Source organism: Larimichthys crocea, chromosome VI, assembly GCF_000972845.2.
Source record: "Larimichthys crocea isolate SSNF chromosome VI, L_crocea_2.0, whole genome shotgun sequence".
In the NCBI taxonomy this organism is placed as follows: Eukaryota; Metazoa; Chordata; class Actinopteri; family Sciaenidae; genus Larimichthys; species Larimichthys crocea.
The window spans coordinates 11,167,077-11,191,671 of record NC_040016.1 but is presented as its reverse complement, the minus strand read 5'-3'; the positions used below and the strand labels follow the sequence as shown (position 1 = coordinate 11,191,671).

The 24,595-nt window shown below is 40.7% G+C and overlaps 3 protein-coding genes across 6 annotated transcripts in view; 1 reads left to right on the top strand and 2 right to left on the bottom strand.

Moving 5' to 3' along the window:
• The first annotated feature begins 341 nt into the window (after nt 1-341).
• Nucleotides 342-8,267, top strand: LOC104931356 (solute carrier family 2, facilitated glucose transporter member 11). The gene is made up of 12 exons (XM_010746348.3): nt 342-362; nt 1,366-1,464; nt 1,714-1,874; nt 3,289-3,413; nt 3,510-3,639; nt 3,948-4,096; nt 4,513-4,700; nt 4,785-4,895; nt 5,578-5,679; nt 5,762-5,837; nt 5,936-6,063; nt 6,148-8,267. Exons 1-12 carry the CDS (start codon nt 342-344, stop codon nt 6,340-6,342), a joined length of 1,485 nt encoding a protein of 494 aa, XP_010744650.2. The 3' UTR covers nt 6,343-8,267.
• A 961-nt stretch (nt 8,268-9,228) lies between these two features.
• patz1 (POZ/BTB and AT hook containing zinc finger 1) lies at nt 9,229-19,174 on the bottom strand. 3 transcript variants are annotated; one of them, XM_019262521.2, is made up of 6 exons: nt 17,364-19,174; nt 16,287-16,350; nt 16,020-16,191; nt 14,787-14,945; nt 11,948-12,160; nt 9,229-11,536 (listed from the first exon to the last, which is right to left on the bottom strand). In XM_019262521.2, the coding sequence occupies exons 1-6, from the start codon at nt 18,632-18,634 to the stop codon at nt 11,058-11,060; spliced, it is 2,358 nt and encodes a 785-aa protein (XP_019118066.1). In that variant the 5' UTR covers nt 18,635-19,174; the 3' UTR covers nt 9,229-11,057. The 3 variants fall into 3 exon arrangements, with proteins under 3 accessions (XP_019118066.1, XP_027135246.1, XP_010744620.2); XM_027279445.1 differs by lacking the exon at nt 11,948-12,160 and having other exon boundaries at nt 17,364-19,173; XM_010746318.3 differs by lacking the exons at nt 11,948-12,160; nt 14,787-14,945 and having other exon boundaries at nt 17,364-19,172.
• A 1,814-nt stretch (nt 19,175-20,988) lies between these two features.
• Nucleotides 20,989-24,595, bottom strand: part of eif4enif1 (eukaryotic translation initiation factor 4E nuclear import factor 1) — a 12,159-nt gene continuing 8,552 nt past the window's right edge. For both annotated transcript variants that reach the window (XM_027278997.1, XM_027278998.1), the window contains exons 12-19: nt 23,582-23,768; nt 23,260-23,348; nt 22,787-22,920; nt 22,354-22,435; nt 22,124-22,247; nt 21,725-22,039; nt 21,431-21,601; nt 20,989-21,308 (exon numbers count right to left, since the gene is read on the bottom strand). In XM_027278997.1, coding sequence (XP_027134798.1) covers nt 21,121-21,308; nt 21,431-21,601; nt 21,725-22,039; nt 22,124-22,247; nt 22,354-22,435; nt 22,787-22,920; nt 23,260-23,348; nt 23,582-23,768 — 1,290 coding nt within the window. In that variant the 3' untranslated portion in view covers nt 20,989-21,120. The remainder of the gene's footprint in view (nt 21,309-21,430; nt 21,602-21,724; nt 22,040-22,123; nt 22,248-22,353; nt 22,436-22,786; nt 22,921-23,259; nt 23,349-23,581; nt 23,769-24,595) is intronic.

Genomic DNA, 24,595 nt, shown 5'->3' with positions numbered 1-24,595 from the left:
AGGGCTTTACAATCTGTACAGGGAGTGACACCCTCTGTCCTTAGACCCTCGGTTCGAGTGAGGAAAAACTTGCCCACCAAAAACCCTTTGAACAGGGAAAAAGGAATGTTTAACCAGCAGATAAGACATATTGGCAGGTAATAGCTACGGTAATGATCTAGTTGAAACTGTGTTTGTTTTGTTTTATTATCACTGTCAGACACATTGTAAAAATGACTGCTTGACCAACATGACTGAACAGCTACAGCCTATTGATGTGTAACTTCAGATTGCATATTCCCTATATTAGTTGGCCGTCTGCTCCTTCTGCAGCCTGCATCCAGGGAGCCAGAGCAAAAAAAATGGCCTGTGCATCAACAAAGGTAACACTCTTACTATTATCTTAATATTCTATACTATTTTCTATGACAACTGCTTTAAAAACCTCCATGTAACCATTTGGGGACAAGCAAAAGAAGAAAGCATATTCAATAAATCTGTCAACCTATATAGACAAATACAGAAAAAATGCATTTGTATTTGCTGTATTTGTCGGAGGTTTCAAAATTAGAAATCAATTAATCAAACTGTGAAATGTAACTGCTTTATTCTATAACTTTATAACGATCATTTTCAAAGAATTTAATTTATATTAAAGCTAATATAAATAATAATAATATAGGGGACAAATATGGAGTGAAATGAAGTTGAATGAAAATGATTTTTGTAAAATAAATAAATAAACAAAAAAGAGTTTTCTGATGCTATCTTGCTGATCTGTACTAAAAAATGTATTTGTTGCATCCCAATTTTTCATTTCGGACTGAACTTCTTTTGGTTTTACGGGCACGCCAGAAGAAGTTTGAGGACCGCTATGTCCAGCTGAGTTGTAGGTTAGTTATCCAAGTATCGAAGAATCCATCACAACCAAAAACACACAAAAAGTGTGTGAGGGAACTTTTTCTTCCCTTGGCTGGAGGTGATAAATGGTTCACTAAGTCACGATTTGGTTATTTCCAAACCTAAAAGTAGAAAATGAAGCACTAGTTCAACTGGTCACCTGGAATGAATGAACAAAGGTCATAGGAGATGCTGATGCATAAGATGCTGACCTATATTTTACTAAAATTTAGCTTAGTTTAGTGATGGTTAAGTTGTCCTCCTATAGACTGATAAAAACTGAGGGGTCTAAACTTTATTTGTCTTCAGGAGTATGGCAGCAGTACATCACTCACTTAACAAAGCAGAACGAGGTGGTGGTCAAAATGTGAAGGTCTTGGGTTCTACTTATAATGATTGAAAACATGTTTGGGTCCTCTTGTTCTCTGTCCTGTAAATATCTACTTTATAAATTAAAGACGTTATGATTTCCACTTTCCGTTTTAGCTGCAGTATTGGAGGCTTTATCTGCTGTCACTGGTGTTGGGAATTGGAGGATCGTTTCAGTATGGGATTCAAGTTTCTGTCATTGCTTCTCCAGCAGTGGTAAGGTTTCTATTACCAAGATGCAAAGCATGCATCAAAATGTATGGTTTGCTACAGAAGGTGAACTGTGTGAGCAACCCCCTACTTGATACAGTTGGTCCCCCTTCTTTATTGTTCCCTGTAGTGTCTGCACATCGTCATCAAGTCTTATTTCCAAATAAGAAAAGTGCCTAAGCAAGATAATAAAGAGCCAACAATTTAAACCTGCTGAGACACTTCACCAATTTAACACGCCTGACCTTTCTGCAGGATATTCAGAGTTTTGTGAATCACACATGGATGTTTAGGTACGGAGCTCCAGCAGATGGTTATACCAACCAGCTTATCTGGTCCTTCATCGTGGCTGTGTTTTCCCTCGGAGCCTGGGCCGGTGCTATTCACAGCGGCAGCCTTCCTGTCACTTATGGCCGGTGAGACACACACACACACATCATGGTTATATTTATCTAAATCTGTGGGGTTTAATTAACAACCCCACGGTTGTTAATTAATATGGTTTGTAAGCATTTTCAAATGATACAACTGGCCATAATTAAGGGTTGAAAATATAATAATTTATTCATTCAATCATTTCTAAGGCAAAAAAGCAAAGAAAGTATTGTTAGTATTATTAGATTGTATGATATTTAGCATCAGGAAACCTATTAAATTTCAGGTTTTGGTGTCCGGTCTTCATAAGACACAGTGCACACACAAATGGGCTTTTCAAGAGTTCAACATTTTACCTCCCAGCATCTGAATCAAAAAACAGTCCAGCACATAATTGATAGTAATTTGTCATTTTTACAAGTTAACAACACAGAACATGAATTAATGAGCTTCATGAGGTGCTAGTAGGTGGATTAGCTGTTTCTCCCTGTTTCCAGTCTTTGCACTAAGCTAAGCTAATTAGATTTAATAAAAAGAAAAGAGAATGATATCAATCTTCTCATCGTGTGTATTTCCCAAAATGTCATGCTACTCGTTTAAGTTCAAAGAATATGGTCCAGCGCCTTTGAACCATCTAGGTCGGACTCAGCATTTTGGATTTGACCTAACAAAGGCATAAAATCAGTTAATGATTTATACACAGACAAGGTATTTTCCTCTTTTGCACAACTCCTGACAAAGTATAACCTCCTGTGACATCATCTCTTCCGCTTCTTTCAGGTGCGTGACTATGTCAAAAAACACTTCCCGAATCCCCCCCCCCCCCCCCCCCCAGAAACCTTAGTTGACACTCTTTTAAACAGAGATCTTATCATTAAGGGATGTATCTCTCTCCTATATAGATCTATCTGGTCTGCATTCTCAACCTCCCTTAGTGCCGTTCAAAGTGCATGGGAAGAGAGACTCAACGTCAAACTAACTGAGCAACAATGGGAATCTGAATCTGAAGCAGGCCTTGGCATTTACTACCCTGTTGGCCCGTCGGTTGATTCTCCTCAATTGGAAACTCCCCAATCCCCCTGCACGCTCTCGCTGGGCTGTTGAGGTGCTTCACAACTTAAAACTTGAAAAGGTTTATGCTGAAAAGATCACTGAAATCATTTCAAGTCCATGTCTGAACTATACACGGTCCTTGGACTTCTCCTTTGAGCTGGAAGACTAATATCTGCTATTGTATTTTACTCATTTAATTAATGTTAATTTATTATTCATTGGGGACACACTGTCTGTCTAAAATATTCAAAAGGTTCTATGAATAAAGTTGGGGGGAAAAAAAGAAAAAATATATATATGGTCCATGTTGGATGCAACATAAAAGGTAAGTTACAAGACTTTATTTTACTGCTACACAGATTACACTGAATGAAATCTTTGGTGTTTGTTTTGATTCTGCAGAAAAAATGTTCTTTTGTTCAGCAACGGTGTGGTGGTTGTTGCTGCTGTCTTCATGCTCTTCAGTCGAATGGCCAGATCTTTTGAGATGATCTTACTGGGAAGATTTCTCTATGGATATAATGTTGGTATGTTCTGATTATGTGCATGTGTGTTGTGTGTGACCCTCTTTAGTTTTTGTTCTTGTGTTTATTTCCTTCATCATCCTGTCTTTTTTTTTTTAGGTCTTGGCGTGAGCGTGCAGGTCATGTACCTCGCAGAGACCTCTCCAAAGAATCTCAGAGGTTTCCTGACTCTCACGTCCTCAATCTTCATCAGCTTTGGAAAAGTCGTGGGTCAAATAATTGCCATCAAGTAAGACTGTTGGCATAAATTTAATAATATACATGGAAAAAAAAGGGTAAACAGCAAAGCAACATCTTACTCACTTAAGTTACTTAAGCTCTGCTTTGGGTACAAACATTACAAACATTGGTAGCTGTCCATTGGTTCTTACATGCTGCGATCAAAGACGTTTTCTTGTTCAGGACTACAGTAAAGTACCAGACCTTGTCGACCTTGTCTTACAAATTAGCAAGTAATTTCCCTGGATAACATATTAAACAGTCCTAATTACTGATCTACAGCGTCTGCTACTTCACTCATTGATTTGTTTTGTTTAGGGAGATTATGGGTACAGAAGAAATGTGGCCATATCTCTTAGCTGTTAGTGGTATTCCTGCCATCCTGCAGTTTGTGATGCTGCCTCTTTTTCCTGAATCACCTCGATACCTTTACATTGACAAAGGAGACACTGAAAGCTCTAGAAAAGGTGAGTAGCACACTAAATTATACAGTTTACAAATGCACTTTTGCAAAGCTCGAAAAGTTGGAGTTGGTACCTTGTCTTCATTTTGCCCACATTAGTTTTATTTTGTCTTTTGCTTTGCTCTATAACTGGCTCTCAAGACTTTCTTCATAAAGTGGCTCATATAACAGGTCTGCTAACGAACAGTGCAGCATGCTGGATGTGTCCACAGAAACTCTAGGCGGGTGTTCGTGCCTTGATGCTGTGATAGCGTTTATCCGATGTTACAGTATCCGATGTTACTGTTGTCTCTGATAATGAAAATAAACAGTATTATCACTTTTAATAGTGGACTGAGAGAAAAGACGTTCTATGTTTAGACTGGGTCGTTAATGGACGTCCAGTTCATCGTGTCTTCAACTTGTTTATGTGTGTCAAAGCTTTGCAGTGGCTGTGGCAGGAGGACAACTTAAAGTTGGAGATGGATGACATGCAGAAAGAAAGAGACAGCAAGCAGGGAGAGAAAGCCAAGACTGTGAAGGATGTTCTCACCTCTCGCTGTGTGAGATGGCAGCTGCTGACTCTCATCATCCCCTGTGCTGGTATTCAGTTCTGTGGCATCAATGCTGTACGTTAGTTTCAGCTTTTCCCTATCTAAAAATATACATTCACACATGCCTGATTTATAATAATATCTCATTCTCTCATCCAGCTGGATTTTTACGCCTTTGAGATCTTCCGTGAGTCAGGCGTGCCAGAGGACCAGACACATTACTTGCATATCGGCATTGGAGCAACACTGTTAATCTCTTTGTCACTGTCTGTAAGTATGTCTTCAAGGTAGCTAATCATGAAATACCCTGACACCTGAAGAAGGATAACAATGCAGTAGTCTACAATTAGTTTTTTTGAGTATGGATGCACATTAAATAATATGACACAGCTCAATTTACAGACCTTTCTTGTAGTGCACATAATCTAACAAGGTGATTATAGAACAATAATATTCACAGACAGACTGGGAGAGAGGAAAATAACACACATGAAATGAATAACTGCTTAAATAAATGTATTCTTTATCATTTTATTTTCCCCCAAAGGGGAAAGCAGCAGTGAAACAAAAACACAAAAGCACTTAGAAATCTGCCCATTTTAGAACAATTTGAACACCTTTTATGTCTCATTTTTTCATGGTGACTGTGGAAAAAACTGGAGTGGGTAATGGTGGCGTGAATTTTAAAAACCTGTGAGTGAGCTTTGTATGAGAAATTTCTTTTTTATGCTGATGCATTGGATGAAAGGTTAGGTTGGATGAAAGTAGGTTTCATTTTTTTTTCCCTGTTTGTTGATGTAACTGAAAATTAAATTAGAAATGGGTAAGAACAGGCTGATGTTGATGATTATTGATTAGTTACATGTACTGCTGAAGGTTTAAAGTCCTGTGTGATGAAGCACCAACGAGCAGAGTCTATTTGACTTGTCTGTACATCACTGTTGTGTCTCAGTCTTTCTTGATAGATCGTGCCGGCAGAAAGAAGTTGATGGGCTATGGCTATCTACTGATGGGTATCATCATGTCTATACTTACTGTCACGATGTCCTACAAGGTAACTACTCTCAAACAACAGTGCACCTTTCTCTAGCCTGTGTAGTAGAGGACAAGTTATAAATGTTTCTCTTTTCATACAGGATATAAATTCATGGATCCCGTATGTGAACATCGCCCTGATCTTTTGCGTCACCTGCAGTTATGCAATTGGACCTGGTGAGTTTTCTGTCGTTCCTTCACCTCACAGCTGAAATGTTTGGGATGATTTTTATCTGATTTCAAATCTCTTTTTTTTTTTCATCATTGTCATTCAGCTGGAGTGTCCATGGCTCTCCCTGCTGAACTCTTCCTACAAGCCTGGCGACCTTCTGCTTTTGTGATCAGTGGGACTATCAACTGGCTCTGCATGTTCCTTGTGGGGATGTTGTTCAGCTACATCCTGGTGAGATACCTGCTCCATATTGTTCCATATTTCTGTTTTTATATCATGTCAGCTACTGTTTCTAACAGTCTGATTTCCACACAGGAGGCACTAGGACCGTTCTGCTTTCTCATCTTTGTGGCCTACACCGTTTTCAGTGCCGCATTTCTTTTATATTTTGTCCCAGAGACCAAAGGAAAGACAATGGTAGAGGTTATGGAGGACTTCAACAAACTGAACTACAAGAACAGAGGTGCTGACACTGAGAAGACTGACGTTAATCTTGGAACTAAAATTTAACTTGTTTTTTCATATTTTTTTATCATATAACTGAAGGGGATTGTGCGTTTAGTTGCTTGCATTTTTTTTAAGTGTTTTATTATTTTATTATTTATTGGTAAAAAAAATATTTGGAATTGGAGTACAGGAAGAAATTGGTGTACCAACATAGAAAGCATGACTTTACATTAGGTTCTCTTCCCTTTAACAGTCTTAAAAACATTTGTTTTCACAACTGCCACCATCACCAAGTCCTTGCGCATGGTGAGAATTGCTGGATCTCTGGAAATAATATTCTGAAGAGTATGGTCTAGACCTGCTCTATATGGATGAATATGCTGATGGGGGATCTGAGGTCTTTGTAGCTTTCTGGGTAGACATCTATCCATCCTGACCGACTGATACCACCACTCTTAGAAAATAACCATTCCAAACATACATTTGGTAATTGTCCATTGAATACAGAGGTATTAATAAAATTAGAGGGAGTTAAAATAGAAAGAGTTCACAAAATTAAATTTTGGGGGTAATCATAGATGACAGAATCAATTGGAAATCACATATCAAACATGTACAGACCAAAAAAAAAAAATCTTTTACCAATAAATATACAGAAATGATTAATTTTGCATGAGGGGAGTTATAATTTAAGGGGGAAATAAACTTTAATCTAACTTTAATTCGGACAAAGAGGAGGGGTTTTTGTGTTTCAGTTAGTGGGGTGAGACTATGGAACAGGATGACCATGGAGTTGAAGCAATGTCCAAACATGAAACAGTTTAAAATGAGGTACAAAGACACTATTTTCAAGAGGGATGAGGGAGGTGTTGGGTAGCACTAAGAGTTATGAGGTTATTGTCTCCTTTGTTTGTTTTTTTTGTTTGTTTTTTCATTATTTAAAGAGAAGGGGTGGTAGTTTACAAGTTATTCCTTTTCTCACTCCTTTTCGATTATGTATTTCTATGTTCAAATGTTTTGCCTTATTTTTATTTTTGTTTGCATATTCGAAATAAACACTTCAATCATTCACATACTGTATATCCTCATGCCTTGTATCATTTGACTTTTAGTTTAAGGCACTTTCACCAATAGTCTACTCAGGACTTAGATTTGCCACTCATACCATACACGCAGTAGTGGAAATATACTATTGAAAACTCTAAAATGATGAATATTTATTTAAAAACAAAACTTTAAACATTTTAGTTTTTAACTCCCACTCTGATATCTTTTTTCCTTCTTTCTTTCCATACACTTCATCTGTTGTACAAGTCAATTTATTCTCTCTGCACAAGAGCACAGCGCCCCCTACTGTACCAGAGTAGTTGTAAAATTGCAATATACACCTTGAGGGTCTGATATCTGGATCTGGCTCACTCCTTATCGCCAAAAGCAAGTCCTCGATGGACAAAATGTTTCATCATAATAGTAGTAACTGAAAGACAGAGAAGTTAGGAGCTTTTCAATTGCAGTTTATTTGATGCTCATCTCTGTACCAACAAAAGAGATGAGACCCAATAACAGAGTACAAAAACAAATATCTATAGAAAAGTATGCTTATATTGAAATATGTCCAAAGACGTTATAATAAAACATGTAGCTCACATGTTTTAGGAGCAATCTTGTTGAATACGATGATAAAATACCAAGTTAACATATTGTACATTTTCTGTGTGTGTTTTTATACAAAAGTGTCAATGCAAGTCACTCTGTACAATTCTTAACCTTTAGAAAAGAGGACCTTTTTTAATCCACTGCTGTGCACAATCAGTATTTGGAAGGCACTTTGCAACAGACCAAAAGCAGAAAGCAGAAAAAAAACATTTAGGCCTAAATAATCATTGGAGATCAACTTTTTTTTTTTCCTTTTTTTTTTTTAACACTTGAGTACCAACATGAGTGAAAACAAAGATAATCATACATCCCAGTGAAGAAAAACGCTCAAACAAAAAAAAAGGGAGCATCGTTTCCTTACAGCATCTTCAACCGCTTGTTTTCAAATAAAATCGATAACAAAACAACCCTTATTACCTTTTTAAAGGAGTAAATACTAGTGCAGAGTGGATCAAAAAAGGACAAAAAAAAAATTATTGGTCAAAGACATGAGTCGTGCAGCTGGCAGTGTGAGCGCTACCAGAGCACTGTGACAGTACGGCGAACAGTGAAACTATTTACTGCCACCAACCAGTGATCGACATTCAGTCCCCAGCTCAGCTCGCATGCCGGAACATGCAGTTTAACGCTTTCAATCAAATGGCCATAACTTAAACATCCCTCCACGATAGACAAGGGAAACAAAAGAAAAAAAAAGAAAAAATCTATATATGTACAGGACCACCATTGACAAACACTGATCATATTGGTTGGTTCATATATATTTATATATATATTTATAGAATGTGTATATGAATGGTATATACACTTGTTACAATCACAACATAACCATAAATAAAATAGGAATGTACTGAATTTAACAGACTAAATTACTCACAAATAATAATTAAAAACATAAACCGATCAAAACACAGAAATAGACACTTATAATCTTTTTTTCTTGTTTTGTTTTTTTTTGTTTTTACAGAGCCATCACCACACACACACTGCTAAGCCCCTTCACTGATGGATGGGTTTGATTTGCATCATGATACAGCTTTTACAACACGAGAAAACACACAGACCTATGAGAAACATGTTAATCATCTGATGTGTGAGTCATAATAATAATAATAATAACAATGATAATAAGATATGTGATTTTAGTTAGGATTCTTATTTTGGTGTAGATCTCTTCAATAATTTCAGCCGTGTTTTGACTTACAGTGATCCAAAACCAAATGAAACAATACTTTACAAGGAACTGATCTTCACACACAAACTTTCTTTGAATCATAACATTCCTCGGAGGTCTTTTTTTTTTTTTTTTTAAAGACAGATAACCATCAGCATCATAGAAACTTTTTCATTACAGTGGAAGTGAAGCGAATTTGCAAATCAAACAAAGCGAAGCAGAAAAGTGGACGCGAGGCTCCCGTTTCTTCTCATAGGAATGTCTTGGATTGAAACCATTCGGATTCAAACGCACGTTCACTGTAACAGATCGATCGCTTGTGCCTTAACCGAGAGATCATTAGTGCAAACACAAGACATGTCATCTACCAAACAACACAAGCCAATCTGATAGGAGGTGGCTGAGCAACACAAGAAGAAGAAGAAGAAGAAAGAGGAGGAGAGACAGCGGAGAGTTAAAGTGAGCTTCACTGTGTGACTCTGTAAAAGTTGCATTATGTTTGGTTGGTCCAGAGGCTGGTGGATCAGGGCGTGACAAACACACACACACACAATCTCACACACACACACACGTCTCTGCTTGACATAATTTAGAGAAAAAAAAAATTATCAAAAAGGAGCAAATCACAAGATTTTTGTTTGACGAAAAAAAAAAAAAAACTGTACACAAAACCAAGGGCATGAATAAGTTAATAAAATATAATCTACATTTCTCAAAATATATACTGAAAATATACCTGACCTTGGTCCCTGTTTAATGTACACAACTGATTTAATACAACAAGAAACCTTGTTATTTTAGGGGGGAGGAGGGGGGTTACAAAAAATCATTTCTAACAAGCTCAAGGCATCGTTCAAGACTAATTCTACAGGTTAAAAACATTTTTATCTCGAGAAAATATTCAGGTATTCCTGTGCACACTATAGATCATAATAAATAATGATGGCTTTCCTCTGCTTACTGCTGCAGTTCATCATAGATTAGTAAGCAATTAATTTTTACAAATCAAAAAATGATAAAGGGCTTTTCACGTACAAACGAGCTGCCAGTAGATCTGCTTCATGGATAAAACTGAAAAAAAGAAGAAGGTAAGCTGATTTCTGACAGGGAGAGTGTAAAATCTAATGAAGTTAGTGCAAGATTTAAGCCTGCTATGACACACAAAGGACTACGGCGTTATTTGTATTATTCATTTTTGTTTTAGTTGTATTTTTGCAGGGTGAGCTTTGTGTAAATTTACAGGTAAAAGTGCTTCATAACTATAATCCTGTCAATAGCAATTCTTTAAAGGTCTTTGATTAATGCTACTCAACGGCGAGCAACCGGATACTTCCTTTATGAAGTGGAAGAAAATTACTTATAATAAATGTGTCAAGAAATATGCCTCGGGCCTGTTGGGAATGTTTCTTGGAATAATTAAAAGAATCAAAGAAAACCTGCTATAAAAATTGAGGCCAATTTAAATCCCTGTCCTTAAGAAAAACAAGATCCTTCTTGAAAAGACGCAGAGAAAACAACATAAATACAGAATTCACACAGACAATAAGCAATTACTTGTTTTTAAAGTAAATAAGCAGTGAATAATTCACCTCATGGCAAGAAACGTTTGTGCAGCTAAGAAAGCTCAATGACACGCAAGCCGAAAAAACAAATGAGAGCAAACGTAACTTCAACAGATCTACATCAGGCAAAGGACATAAAACCTTCATGTTGTCTCTTTATAAAGAAAATTTTAACAACGTACACGCACTTTTCATACTCTGAAAAAGTAGAAAAAGTAGGAATTGTATGGCAGTCTGTGACAAAAATATCAGATACACATTAAGCAATGTCACAAACAGAAAAAGTAGTCTTGAGGCAAAGTTATTCCCAAATACAGAGCATCTTCTGTGGGCAACCCGGCTTTGTCCTAAGAATGAGAGGCTTTGCAAGAACTTAAGCAAATATATCACTTCCCTCCGAAGTCCATTCCACTTTGACCCGCCTCGGCATCCACCAGTGAAGAGGCAAACGCAGACTGGACTATCTGAAAGCCAAACGACTCGAGCAGAGACATGTTTTGTTGAGGGGAGAAGGGAGAGGTCAGGGAGGGGGCCAGCTCATTTAAGCTCGGCCCTGAAACCCCCTGGGCCTTCTGGGCTTTGTGAACTCTGTGCTGGTGCTTGTTGAGGTAGGACTTGGTGCGGAAAGCTTGGCCACAGATGCCGCAGTTAAATTTCTTCTCGGGGTCCGTCTTGGCTTTAGATGCCTCCGGAGACCCCAAGGTCCCCGCCGAGGCTCCGTTGCAGGCTAAAGAGGGCATCTCCAGTTCCGGCCCATCAGGTTTGTGTGGAGATTTAAGCTCGTCGCCGTTGGACAGCTCCACAAATGAAGGATCCGATTCTTCTGATTCCAGGTGAGGACATTTCCCGGCGTTTTCCTGCCCGTCTGTGTGTAAACACAGCATGGATAGGAAGGTGGAGAGTGAGAAAGAGAGAGAAAAAAGGGGAAAATGGAAGGAAACAGAGGCATGAATTAGGACAAATGAATCATAAAAGAGTTTTTGTAAAATACAACTTTAATCCAGTAGCTGGCTGGCACCTGCGAAAGCTTAAAAATTGTAACAAAACTGTAGTGAGAAGGCACCAGGTGACAATTAATTTTTACAGATCAGTCACAAAATATAGCAAACAAAAACAGACACAGCTCCTTCAAAATGTGGCTACAGCATTAAAAATATACAGTCATCTATCTCAGGCCATTTGCCCAGTGTCCACTGACAATTCTGCTGTGCTCATCCAACCAGTGGGCAGTGATAGCACCATGCCCCCACCCACCCTCCTGCTGGACTGTACTGACCTGCAACAGGCCCATGGACGGGGAAGCCAGGCAACCCGCCAGAGCGACACTCCCAGAAATATGGAGCCCCACCTGCCTTCCCCATGAGCAGCTCAGGCTGCAGGCCCAAGGCTGGAGGGCCAGGCTGGGGAAGAACTGGGTGTCCAGAGAGCCCATGAAAGCGACCCTCTGCCTCAGACGAGGTGCGAAGCAGCTGGCGACTGGCGCACAGGTCTACACAGCACCCGGCCAGGGAGAAAGGAAGGGAGAGGGAGGGCAGACATAACAGGCCGGCGGAAACCACACGGACAGAATTACCTTCATTTAGAAATCACTAGTATTTGAAAAGTAGACAGGTTTACTCATTGTGCTCTGTTTAGAGATGCATTCATTACCTTTTTTCCTCTTTCTCCCTCAAGCAAAAGTGCAAAGCACTGCACTCAGTGACTTGTGATGTTTTGTCAGACAAAATGACATAAAAACGTGTGCCATTCGAGTACAGACCTTTCTCATAGTGGACAGTTTGACTCGTTGAACACAGGTGGAATTTTAAAAACAACAAAAAACAAAATTCAAAACGACCACATGTGATACAGGTGTGACAATGCCAGGATCCCGTTATTGTGCATTGCCGGCTCACTGACACTGAAACATCAGGAATGTTATTAGCTACACCTGTGTGTCCCGTTGTAACATGTCAGAAGATCCCTGTGAGAAAAGCTCATACTGCGTATAACAAAGTATAATGTACACACACACACGCACACACACACCCACACACACTTGTCTTGTTTGCCCCACAAATGGCATGACTCTGAAGGAAGACTACAGTGAAAACTGCAGTAAATATAGTGACAGTACACACGTCTGACCGTGGCCATCTCCGGGGGTGAGTCATCTTTTCAGTTGTTTTTTTATCTGGAGAGCTTTGTCCCTCGGAAATAAATCATTAAAAACAAATCATTGCCAAATCCTGTGAGTTCTCAGCTCAAATCAATACTAATTTGCATTGACTCAAATATTTACACCCATGCCAGATCAATTTATATATTTGTATAACAAATTTGCCATAAGGGGCTTTACAATCTGTACAGTAAACAACACCCTAAATCCTTCACGACCCTCAATGAGCAAATACTCTTTTGGTTTCAGACTCGAGCTCAGCTGCACTTTGGTAACTGCTTAAATGGCATCTAGCGCCTCGTCGTGGACACAGTAACTACATTTAAACTACTCTTACATTTAGTGACTCCGCGACCAAATTATCTTCGCACAACTTATCACTCTGCTATTATTAAACCGATCCATCACGAAAATAAGCAAAGCAAAACTTACATAACGGCACAACCTGTGCAAGCAGGTAATAAACAACAACGCTGCCCGAAGGACGCGCGTAAAAACAACACAACTTATCATTTTCACTACATGTCTGTGAGGTACCATGCGGTGTGACAGGCTGTTATTGTCACACGCTACAACGGTCCAAATTGATTTTATCATCCTGGATTCCCATGAAAACACTAACCCACTAACGTCTAATAAGATTGTCATGTCTCCACTTGCTAAAGCAGAAAGCTTTTCCCTTAGGTAGGCCGGAAATTATAGGGTCAATATGGTGCTAATGGAGTCCTATTTGTGGTATTGAGACTGATAATATCACTCATTAACAAGAGACTTATACACTGTCCCGAAATAACTCGCATAAGATCCATCTATTACGATCTATCAAGGATTATGTGCGTTAATAGCACCTGCTGCAAAATGGCAAGACGGTAAACAAAGTGACAGAGCATGATCGGTTTTAATGATTTACAAGGTGACTAATGGTTAAACCTTCAATTATCAATTCACATTGTCATCAATAATCTCGATAGCCAACCTTAGTTTGGTAATTTGCCGAATAGCATACTTTTCAAACGTCTTTGATTGTTCATATGATTGCAGAACAGACATAAACATCGTCTTCCGTGATATTTTGTGGCTCACAGCTCACTGTGCACTGTCTCCATGCTACTGCTTCTCCCACAAGAATGGCACAAGTACAGAAAAAAAAAGGCTTTCGATGAGTCCAGGGCAAATGGAGTACACATCAGGACGATCATGCAACACTGTGCATTTGTTGAACAATTTGCTGATTGGACCAGCCAAGCGGGAAAACAGACGCTGTTAATCATATGATGCCATGGCCATGCTGGACAGATGCACACATAAAAATACAAAATTAAAAAAATTAAAAGCAAAAAGTGGCTCAAATTCTTCCAAACTATAAGAGTCCAGACAACTTTGGTGTGTTTACAATTTCTGTATGCGGTGATGGGATCTTTTCCAGCCTAATGATAAGCTACATCTTTGCTCCGCACATAGCATCGGGAGTTTACCTTCTGTAGAAGTATGCGAGTAAATGAGTTGTCTGCCTATAGATTTCAGAAGAAGTACTTTTCAAAAAAAAGGTACAACATGAAAGTGTTTCCTCCAGCCATTTCTGCACTTCTGACCTTTGATGTGAGTCAGTGAAACTTCAGTGAACACTAAAGATTGTGTGGTAGTCAGAGAATAATTAGAGAAAGAGGTTTGCAGTGCTTCCAGACTGTTTTCCCTTCTACCTAATTACCACAGAAAGGTTCTGTACACTGCCCCCTCTGAATAAAACACAGTTAGCCAGCAGAGAGACAACCAGCACATGAAACTGCACAACAGTAAACGTCAAAGCGAAAAAGCGTGGCAGCAGAGGCTGATGTATGCTTGTGTTTTAAAAAACATACACAAAGATGTGGCAGCATGTTTCTCCAAAAAAAAAAGCAGCAGAGCAAATGAAAGCCAGAAACATGAAAGTTTGGGATGGGGGCGGGCGGCCGCTTGCCTTCCACTGAGCACTGGCGTCCCATGTGGTAAGGGTTGCCGTTGTGCATCTGCAGTTCCCCCCTTGGCTCAGGGAAGGTGTGCATTGTGGCAGAGGGGGGCAGTGGAGAGCCATGGTGTGTCTTTATATGCACCTTAAGGTAGGACGCAGTGGAGAAACCTGGGACCAGAAGAACAAAGAACAAGGCAGTAGTTTGACACACCCAAAGCCTTGACTATGAGGAGGGGGCGTCCTGTTACACAGTGACAGGCTGTCATGGCATCTATCGGATCACTGTCATCAGAGTAACTCTGGAACACGGATGATTAATTAAGGGGAAGTTAAATTAATATCCACCTCAACAGTTTTAACTCTATTTATTGCCAGTTTGATGCAATTTTTAACTTTTATTTATCATTTTATTCCCCCTTATTAGTTTTAACTTTGTACATTTTGTGTTTCATATCTTGTTTGTTTTATAAGCTGAACATTGCACTTATTGTCTTATTGTACAAAGCGCAATCTTCCAAAATGAGGACACTTTCGTCTGACCTCTCTGTATAAACAGAATTAATAGGAACAAAAGAGGAGTCACAACCAGTTTGACCAGAGAAGCACTCTAGTGTTTGTCTATGGGAACAAAAAAGAAGGCGGCGAGGAATGCCTTATCAACATGTAGCACCAAGACTTTATGATCAAGGTAAAGGCCAAGTTTTAGACATATTTGTCACATTTCTCTACAGACTGAGCAACAAAAAAAAAAAGAATTCTAAATATTTTTATACCGCTCAACGCGACCTGTCCCTGAAAGACACAATGCGTTGTCCAGATGGAATGATTTGAACTGAAATGCCTTCGCCCCTTTGCGAGGACGAGGCGCTCGTTTAAAGGCGTCGAGTTTACAAAAATTGAATAACGCCATCGAAACCAGGAAGCACAAGCACGCTCATAAGGGACGGAGCCTGAACGAGGCTGAGTGAGGACATGTCAGGGGTGTTTGTGCTTCCTCCTGTGTCTGCGCAGCAAATAAACAAGGTGACTAATGTCGTGTTTGGAACAACATTAGCACAGTGTAAAAAAAAAAAATTCATTTTAATGGCCCTTCCTTAAACACACAGCAGAGCCAGCCAAATACCTAAACCGGGTTGCGGGAAGTTCTCTGAATGTCCATGACTTCAGTTCCGACTGAATATCGGTCTGGACACGAGGAGCGTTGTAACAGTGTGGTGCACGGCGAGGTGTTTCAAACAATACCTTTGTTGCAAATGCCACAGTAGTTATGCGTTCCTTCACTGTGTTTCTTGAGGTGGTCCGTCATGTAGGCAGCCCGCAGAAACTTGCCACAGACTTTGCAGGGGATTTTGTCCTCGTGGCATGCGAGGTGTGACCGGAGGCGATCTCTCGTGGCAAAAGAGGCGTTACAAATCTGTGATACAGAAATCGACAGGTCAATACATTTCTCAAGATTAGAAAGCATCATTAGCTGTATGTACAGTCTGATTTATAGATGCTTAATGTTACCTGGCACTTGTGGGGTCTCTCTGTAGTGTGAACCTGTTTGATATGTCCATTCAGGTGGTCTGGTCTGGAAATAAAAGGAAGCAGGAAAATAACATTTGTAGTTTGTCTATGACTAACTTGTAATACATTTCCACTCAGCTGAAGATGCCTTTTCTTACATCCCCGCTTTAAAAACTGTAAGAAAACCACTCTGCTGTTGTTTAAACCAAAACATAAGCACGCACTACTCTGTGACATTTGAAGTGATGACCTCGATAACGTGAGTGCAGGATTAAATCCACATTGTGTCGTTTGTTTAAAAGGTTGTATTACATCTGTGTGGTGTCTTGGAAAAATATCCTGACTGATCTAATAGAAAACAATAAAATTATAATAAATATAATAATACAGTAGGGTTTGTCATGCAATGCCAGCCCTTGGCCAAATTCAACCCATGGATGCTGGTAGCTATATGGCACGTGCTCCAACCATTTGCGGCAAAAATAATAAATCCATAAACCTAGTACCACAAATTTGGTGACGGCTCTGCCTTAATTCCTTTGCACAGGTTTAATTTAAATGCCGATTTCTGTTATAGATTAACTTTAACACATGTTTACTCTTGTTTGGGTTATTTCAATGTAGGTTCACTGCGTCTCATGCTGCTACCGGATACCATATCCATCAAGATCAATAAAGTATCCACCTCTCTCATCCATCTATCTGTTGTTTATCTATCTTGTGACTTCTTTTCCTTTTATTATCTGCATGCATTTTAACCTCCTAAGCAGTAGGTGGTGACAGTGAGTTCTCAAACAGGGCCTGGGAAACTGGTTGTTGTGGTTGAAACCCAAATTAGACAGATGACAACACACTCAGTAACGGTTCTGCAGATGGTGTATGCAAACAATTAAAAGACAAGTCAAGGTTTGCAGAGAGTGATTTTCTTCCCAAGTGACACCTCAGGGTGATAAAGTAGCTGTGTGTATTATATGTCTGTGGATGTCAGATGAGATGATGCACAGCTGTCTTTCATATGCACCTATAGTCACAGAAAGAAAACAAACACTAACCTGGCTTGTCAGTGGGTCAACTCACCTTGAAAAACCTTTCCCACAGCTTTGGCACACATACGGTTTGCCCACAGACCCGTCATGGGACCGCACATGGTATGACATCCTGTCCTTGCGCTTGAACCGGAGCCCGCACACCGGGCACGCGTACGGCTTCTCCCCGGAATGGGAGAGCTTGTGTCGGTTCAGGTGGTAAACGTCGCGGAAAACTTTCCCGCAAATGTCACAGCCGACATGCCGCCTGGTCCTCTCCCGTTTGCGGCCGTTATCCACCGTCAGCCCTCCGTGTAGCTGCACGCCGTTTTCCACCAAACCGGGCTGAGACATTAGAGACACGCCGCCCGCCGATGACAGGCTGTCACCGACGTTGTTGTTGTTGTTGTTGTTGTGGTGGTGGTGTTGTTGGGCTCCGTGCTGCGCTTCGTGGTTCTTCAAACGGGAAGCCTCCGTGAAAGCTTTCCCGCATGTCCCGCACGGAAACAACCCGTTGTCTTTCTGGGTGTTGTGATTAAAGTGTAAAGGCTCCACTACCCCACCAGCTTTCTTTGGTCTCCCCCTGCTTCTTTTCGAGCCCGGGGAGCCAGCGTCGTGTTGAAACGCACTCCCCGACATTTCCGTAGACGGGGACACGGACAGTCCCTCGACGGGCTCCAACACTGGCACCGACGACGACGTCTCCCCCTCCAGTAGCACGGCGGCGGCGGCGTCTTCACTCCCGTCCACATGCATGTGTGCATTGTTAGCAAAGCCCTGACCGTTCACCAGCATGCTCGTTCCGTTCACCAGGTCGTGCTGTGCCACCGGGAAGCCCAGCTCCGTGGCCCCGGTGGTGGCCTGGAAAAGGCTGGCGTCTCCTCCGCGTGAGGTGGGGACCAGGATTTGTACGTTGGACTGTTTGATCACCTCCTGACATATCTCGATGACCGACCGCATCAGCAGAAACTTGGCAGCTGTCATCAACTCCGGGAAACACTCCAACCGCACCACAATCCTGGAGGTGTAAGCAAAGTCCAAAACGTCTTTAAAAACTTTCGGGCTGATGGTGTGCATCTCCAGCTCCTTGGCGTCGCCGTCTCCGTCCGTCTGACGGCTGAAGACCGACTCGAAGTACTCGCTGCAGGCGGCCAGCACAGCCTTGTGAGCGGGGAAGCTCTCCTCGCCGACGCGTAGGATCACATCGCAGAACCTGCCTCCATCTTTCCTCTGGACGTTGAGGTTGTGTAGCATCTCCGCACTGTGCTTGCTCACCTGGTAGGTGTACGAAGAAGTCCAAGACGGCTCCGCTACCTTCTCCATGCCGAATTCATCCAAAACAACAATGGTTGTTGGCGACAGCGGTCGAAGACAGAGAGAGAGACGGAGAAATAACGGCGGAGGGTTTTTGTTTTGTTTTGTGCCGTTAACGGATAAAAAAAAAGAGCCGTTGATTCTTACCAACCGCCCCTCCCCGTCGCTTTAGCATCTAACGTTAGACGTTAGCAAGCAGCGAAAAAATGGCAGCCCCCCAGCTTCCTGTGAACTTTAACCCTGGTTTCTTCTTGAAGGGGGGTGGGGGTCGCTCGTTTTGTGTAAAAAAAATAAATAAATAAATTCATAATGTATGTGTATGTTTTGTAACGACACCCTCATTGTCATATAGAAGAGGAGTGAGTGACAGTGGTGGTGGTGGTAGAGAGCTCCGGCACAGCAGGGGTCTTTCTTTATGCCCAAACGTTAACACGCAGGTCTCTTCCTGCTGCCTGCGCTGTTTGTAAAACCCCTCCCCCAACCAGCAGACCACAAACACGGGGAAAAAGAAGAAGCAGCCCCCCCTCTCTCTCCACCACCACCACCATGTACGAGCCTGAACCAGACACATGTAAAAACATTACAGTGCACAAGTCACTCAAATCCGACTAAAAGGCAATAAAGAAAAATGTATATTTAAATAATATTATTGGAATAGCGCAGTGTTGCTGCAAATATAAAATGATTTATAGAATAATTTAATGGTGGATTATTAGTTTTCTCTCAAAGACTAAATTCTTTATAAGGTTTTAGATTTACATATGTAAAAAAAAAAACAGTAAACTATGGAGTATTATTGTATAGTTCACTTGGTTTTTATTTTACTGTCACTGGTTCTACTTAACTGTTGTTACAAAGACTAAATTCTTTATAAGGTTTTAGATTTACATATTATATAGTTCAGTTACTTGGTTTTTATTTTACTGGTAATTATACATGCGTATATAGTGTTAAAATAGGATATTGTATAGGGTTAAAGATTTGTTTTCTTGCCATCACTTCCTATCTCACTTACCGTTTGGGAGCTGCTGTAACAAACAATTTCCCTGCGGGGATTAATAAACTATTGTTGATTCTGATTTAAAGAGTATGGATAACTGGAGCCAACAAGGCTCTCAGAGTGACACATTTATATATATTAAACCTTCAAGTAGAAAGACACTTAGTTACCACTCATTTTGCCCACATTAAAAAGGGCAGATTACATTTAATACATTTAATCCCTCTGCCGCCTTGAAAATAACTATGAAACAAAAAAAAGGATTTAATGCAGCCAGATGTATTGGACTCATGCCCAATCAATGCATTTTTTGGGGGGGCATCTGAAGAATCCTTTAAGTGTTAGACAAAGATTTAGCTCTTTAATAATCACGTCTACTTGTCCATGCAATCCTCTGGCTAAGTCATCCATCACTACTTTGGACTGTAGACTTTAATAAAAAGGGTAACTGCTAGTGTCTTGGTATCCTTGTTGTTAATTAATGATTGTGTATTTACAGACATTTTAAATTAAATTACCAAGAACCTGCAAGACAGCATTAACCCTAGCAAGTACAGCCAACATACAGAAAGAATTTAGTGGCATGAAGGTATACATTATACACACATAAGACACAAAACTCATTCAAAACAATTAAGCAAATTGTGTTTTACTGAAGATTTTTATTTATTAATTCTATTTGTGCTTTTTTATAACTTAATAGCACATAAACTGAATCCCAGCCACCCTCAAAAACAAAAAATTAAAAAAAAAAAAAAAAAAAAAAAATTGACAACAGTGCTGCCCCCCCTTGTGACAGGTGGGATGGGAGAGGATACAGTTTAAAAAAGGAAAAAGAAAAAAGGCACAACCAGCGCTAGCTGCATCCCCTGGAGTAGTCTTGAGATGCTCCAGTCAGTCACATCTACAGAAAAAAAGGGCCACTAGCCACAAAAGGAAAGGTGGAGTTTACACTTAAGTTACTCATCCATCCGACATTTCTTACAAAGCAGTAGCCTTTTCTCTGTGAACTTCAGGGGGGAAATTAAAGTTGGACACGACAAAGGAATGCTACCAGCTCTTGGTGACTTTGTCCCTCGCAGTTTTCAGTTAAACTGCAGGATAGTTTCACCTTCCCCCAAACCAAGAAAAAAGAAAAAAAAATAGCTATATACACAGGGAGAATAAGATTCTTTCCCATGGTCTGTACAATTGGGCCTATACATTATTTACTTTGCAGAGCCTAATACAAATAAAAAAAAAAGAAAATAAATTCACTCAGTCTGCAAAACTAATCGCCATCACTCGTCTTCCCATTTCTTCTGATGAGCCTCTTCAAAAGCAGTGACTTCAAAGTTGAAGACAAAGCATGGCATGGTTAGACTGTCCAGGTCTGTGCACTGTCTTTCAAATTAAAGTTCACATTTTTAAATGGTAGGAGGAGGTGGAGATGGACAAAAAAAAAAAAAAAATTATAATAATAATCATCTTGCTATCAAGCACAGCATTTATTTTCTTATGGCCGGAACTCCAACTCATCTACACTTATGACCTTGGCTGGCATGGAGGGGAGTGGCTGTTCTAGCACATCTGTGCCGAACCACTTGGCGAGGCCTAGAGGGGGACTGCCCCCATGTCGCTGGGAGCCGTTTGTCCGGTGAGGGCCATGGCTCTGCGACTGAGGGCCTGGGATGCCTGGATGCACTGCAAAGAGATCAAAAAACAAAGTTTAATCTGAGCAACTGCAAAAAAACAACAACCCAAAAACCACCTAAAACGGGAAGTTCTTACCCAAATACCTCAGGTTTTACATTACTTCCACTCACTTGGTCTCTGTTGCTGAAGCTGCTGCTGCATTACTGCTAACTGCATCTGAGTACTTGCTCTGGGAGGTAGAAGTGGATGCCCTGTTGCACTTAGAGGGTACAGCGGTTGTCCAAGCAGGGCAGGAGGCAAGCCTTGAAGTTGTGCAAGGTCAACGTGTGATGGAAATATACCTGGTGTGTACAATTAAAAGACTTCAAGGTTAGGGGTTTAAGAAAAGCCACTGTGATTAAATTGTAAATGAAGTTTTACAAAATATGAGAATGTAGAAAAAGAGAAAGAATGCAAACACTAACCTGCTTGCACAAGAGCAGGTCCAAGCTGCTGGGGCTGGATACCCTGTGCTAGCATTCGCTGAACCACGTTAGGGGGGAGCTGGGGAGGAGGACGCCCCATAGGTACATGAGATAGCAGCGGTACCGGATAGATGGGACGAGGGAAAGACGAGGCAGGTCCTGGAGGTGCCATGGTGGGTGTATGGTATCCAGCGGAGCCAGGCCTTAGACGCTCCTGGTCCTTGTTTGGCAAGGTCTGCGAGCTGACCTTCACCCCCCCAGACTGGGCAGCATTCCCGTCCATCCCTTCCATGTATAGATTTGGAGAGCTGCCATCTGTAATCACAAAACATTAAAAGAGTTGTAGTGCTTTAGCTAAAGCTCAAAATCACAAGCTGTGAGTATTCTAAAGCTCCGTACCTTCTTGAGAGTGACCTCCTGCCTCCTCCTTTGTCTCTGAACGACTCGATGGTTCATCTCTGCTTTTATCTTTTGTCGCGTACATTTTGCGAATCACAGATGTGGGTGTAAATGATGGGGACAACTGCAAAACAGCAAATAAAAAAAATTAATACTAGCAATAGTTGTAGAGTTATTCTCTGTTGTCACATCAAGTTAAAGACAACTAGGGGAATAAATTTTATGCTCACCATGCTGGTGACAGCGTTGCCTGGGGAGTTCCTTCCAGCAGGCTGAGGGCCTGGACCAGGGGAGCGATTTGTACGCTGCAGTCTGAATCACAAGCACATCAAATGTTAAACAAGCCTCAGTATCTGGTTTTGATGTGCACAGTCAGTATATTGATGTATGGCAATATGTAGAAAAATAAATTTTATTTAATCATCTTCACATTTATTAGTAAAAAGGTCAAATAAAAATGAATTGTTGCAAGCAGTATTGCCATGTGGTCATTTCAAGTGCTTAAATCAAGAGCGAAGACAAGTCGCCCAATACAAATGTTCTTCATAGCATATGAGGATCACTGATCAACAAATGGAGCATTAATCACATTCAGTATTTGAGTATAAATACACATGATGCAGTATTTTAAAAACAAAAACATTTAAAAAAAAACAAACTAACCTATTTCGATAAGATTTGTCCTGCGGTGGCTTGTAGCCAGACTGGAATGAGTGGTGGGCATGTAGAGCCAGGTCCTGCTGGAATGCCAGAGCTTCAAGGTCTGCCTGAGTCACTGGCATGGAGAGCGCCCTCATCTGGACAAACGAAATGCACAAAGAGATTTCCAATTGATATCTTAAGATGTCTAGAACAGGAAGCTGGATAAGGCCTTTGTAAGGCAGCGTGGTATTCAGGCAGTCGATGTGACTCTTCTGTTACACTTAACTGATATTATGTGGGAAAGGTGAGAATTGTATATGTATTAAAAACACCCACTTTATAAGCACAAATTTTATAAATATCAATTTTACATAGTGTTGTTACTGCTGATTACACCCAAAACAAGAGCAATTCTCACATTTAATAAGTGTAAAATATATTTTAAATAATCCAAACAAACCGTTTAATCCAAACGTTCAAAACATTGAAGTTACCTGTTGCTGTGCAGCAGATCCAGGGCTGATGGACCTGTGCACATCAGCAAACTGTTCTGGCAGCATGGGCTGAGGACCAACAGGAAAACCTTTGAGGTAGAGAGGGAGAAAAACTATTAAATGATCCAACCTAACAGTCTACTCAACTTTAAACAAGATGTAGCATCTTAGGTTAAAAAGGCCCTAGTATTGCCCTCAGTTCTCAAAGTCTCGTGATACAGAACTGTAATACAGTTTGGATAGTAGCTTCAGCGATTCGACACTTCCTGTTGCTTCACTTTTAAAAGCTTTCCACTTTGTGTTGATCGTCATTAACCTTTACCTGCTGAGGTTTGCAACCGGCTGTTGAAGTAGTCAGGTGAGGGTGCCCTCTGTGGGAAGAGAGGTGGTGACGGACCCTTGTGTAGTAGGCCATGGAGAGGGGCAGAGGTCACTGGACCCTCAGAACTTCCCAACAGATTGCTGAGTAGCGCAGGGGAGCCACTACGAGCAGGACCTCCCAAGAGCTCCTACAATACAAGCACATACACATACTCACGTCCTAATTCACAGTAACGTTCTTGGTCTGGCAGTTAGACTTAAGTGCAATACAACCGTTCATAAAATGCCCCCACCCCCCATTAAGTTCACCTGGGCAATTTTCCAACTTGGGACCTAACTTTCTGAACAGCTCTAGAAAAACACTGCTAGATACAGCACACACAGGGTTTTAGTGTTTTTAGACATCAAATCTTTATTGTTCTCGTTTTAAAACCTTGGCTGCCCCTCAAAACAATCTGAACTGGTTACGTACATGTACCGTTTCTATAAAAGTTTATGTAGACTGATTTGTTGTAGACCAGATTTTTTCCTGCAGACCCGGCCTCTAGTTTACATATAGTAAACATGCTGCCTCTGTCTGACAACAATAAATGTGAATAATAAATAAAACGTTTAATTTGTCTCCAGCAGCAAAGGGCAAAAGTTAAGTCAGACGTATTATCTGTGGAGAGACTGCTGTATTTCTACACCTTGCATTTATTTCTTTGTCAACTGAGACCAGTATTGAGAGGTTACACAGTCACATGTGGCAGCAGTGAAGGGCTAGGCCAGTCTTGCCTCAGTAGTGCATATGATGATGGATCCAGCTGGGGATACACAATCCTGAACTGCACAACAGGTCTTGACATCTAGGCGGTCTGTGTCAGATTCAAAACACTTCCAACAACATACAATTCAACACGCCACTGTTATCTGGCAGCGCTGCCACCATACTGTAATGTTTTGAAGACCTGACCTGAGAAGGACCAGAGGACCGTTTGAACATAGACATAACATAAGGACCCGATCGAAAACA

Coding starts and splice junctions, on each gene's coding strand:
- LOC104931356 (XM_010746348.3), top strand. CDS start 342: ATGGCCTGTGCATCAACAAAG. Junction 4,701..4,784: donor AGTTCTGTGGCATCAATGCT/GTACGTTAGTTT, acceptor TCTCTCATCCAG/CTGGATTTTTACGCCTTTGA. Junction 4,896..5,577: donor TAATCTCTTTGTCACTGTCT/GTAAGTATGTCT, acceptor GTTGTGTCTCAG/TCTTTCTTGATAGATCGTGC.
- patz1 (XM_019262521.2), bottom strand. CDS start 18,634: ATGGAGAAGGTAGCGGAGCCGTCTTGGACTTCTTCGTACACCTACCAG. Junction 16,351..17,363: donor TGTGGGAAAGGTTTTTCAAG/GTGAGTTGACCC, acceptor TTTTATTTCCAG/ACCAGACCACCTGAATGGAC. Junction 11,537..11,947: donor CGTCCATGGGCCTGTTGCAG/GTCAGTACAGTC, acceptor GTTTACACACAG/ACGGGCAGGAAAACGCCGGG.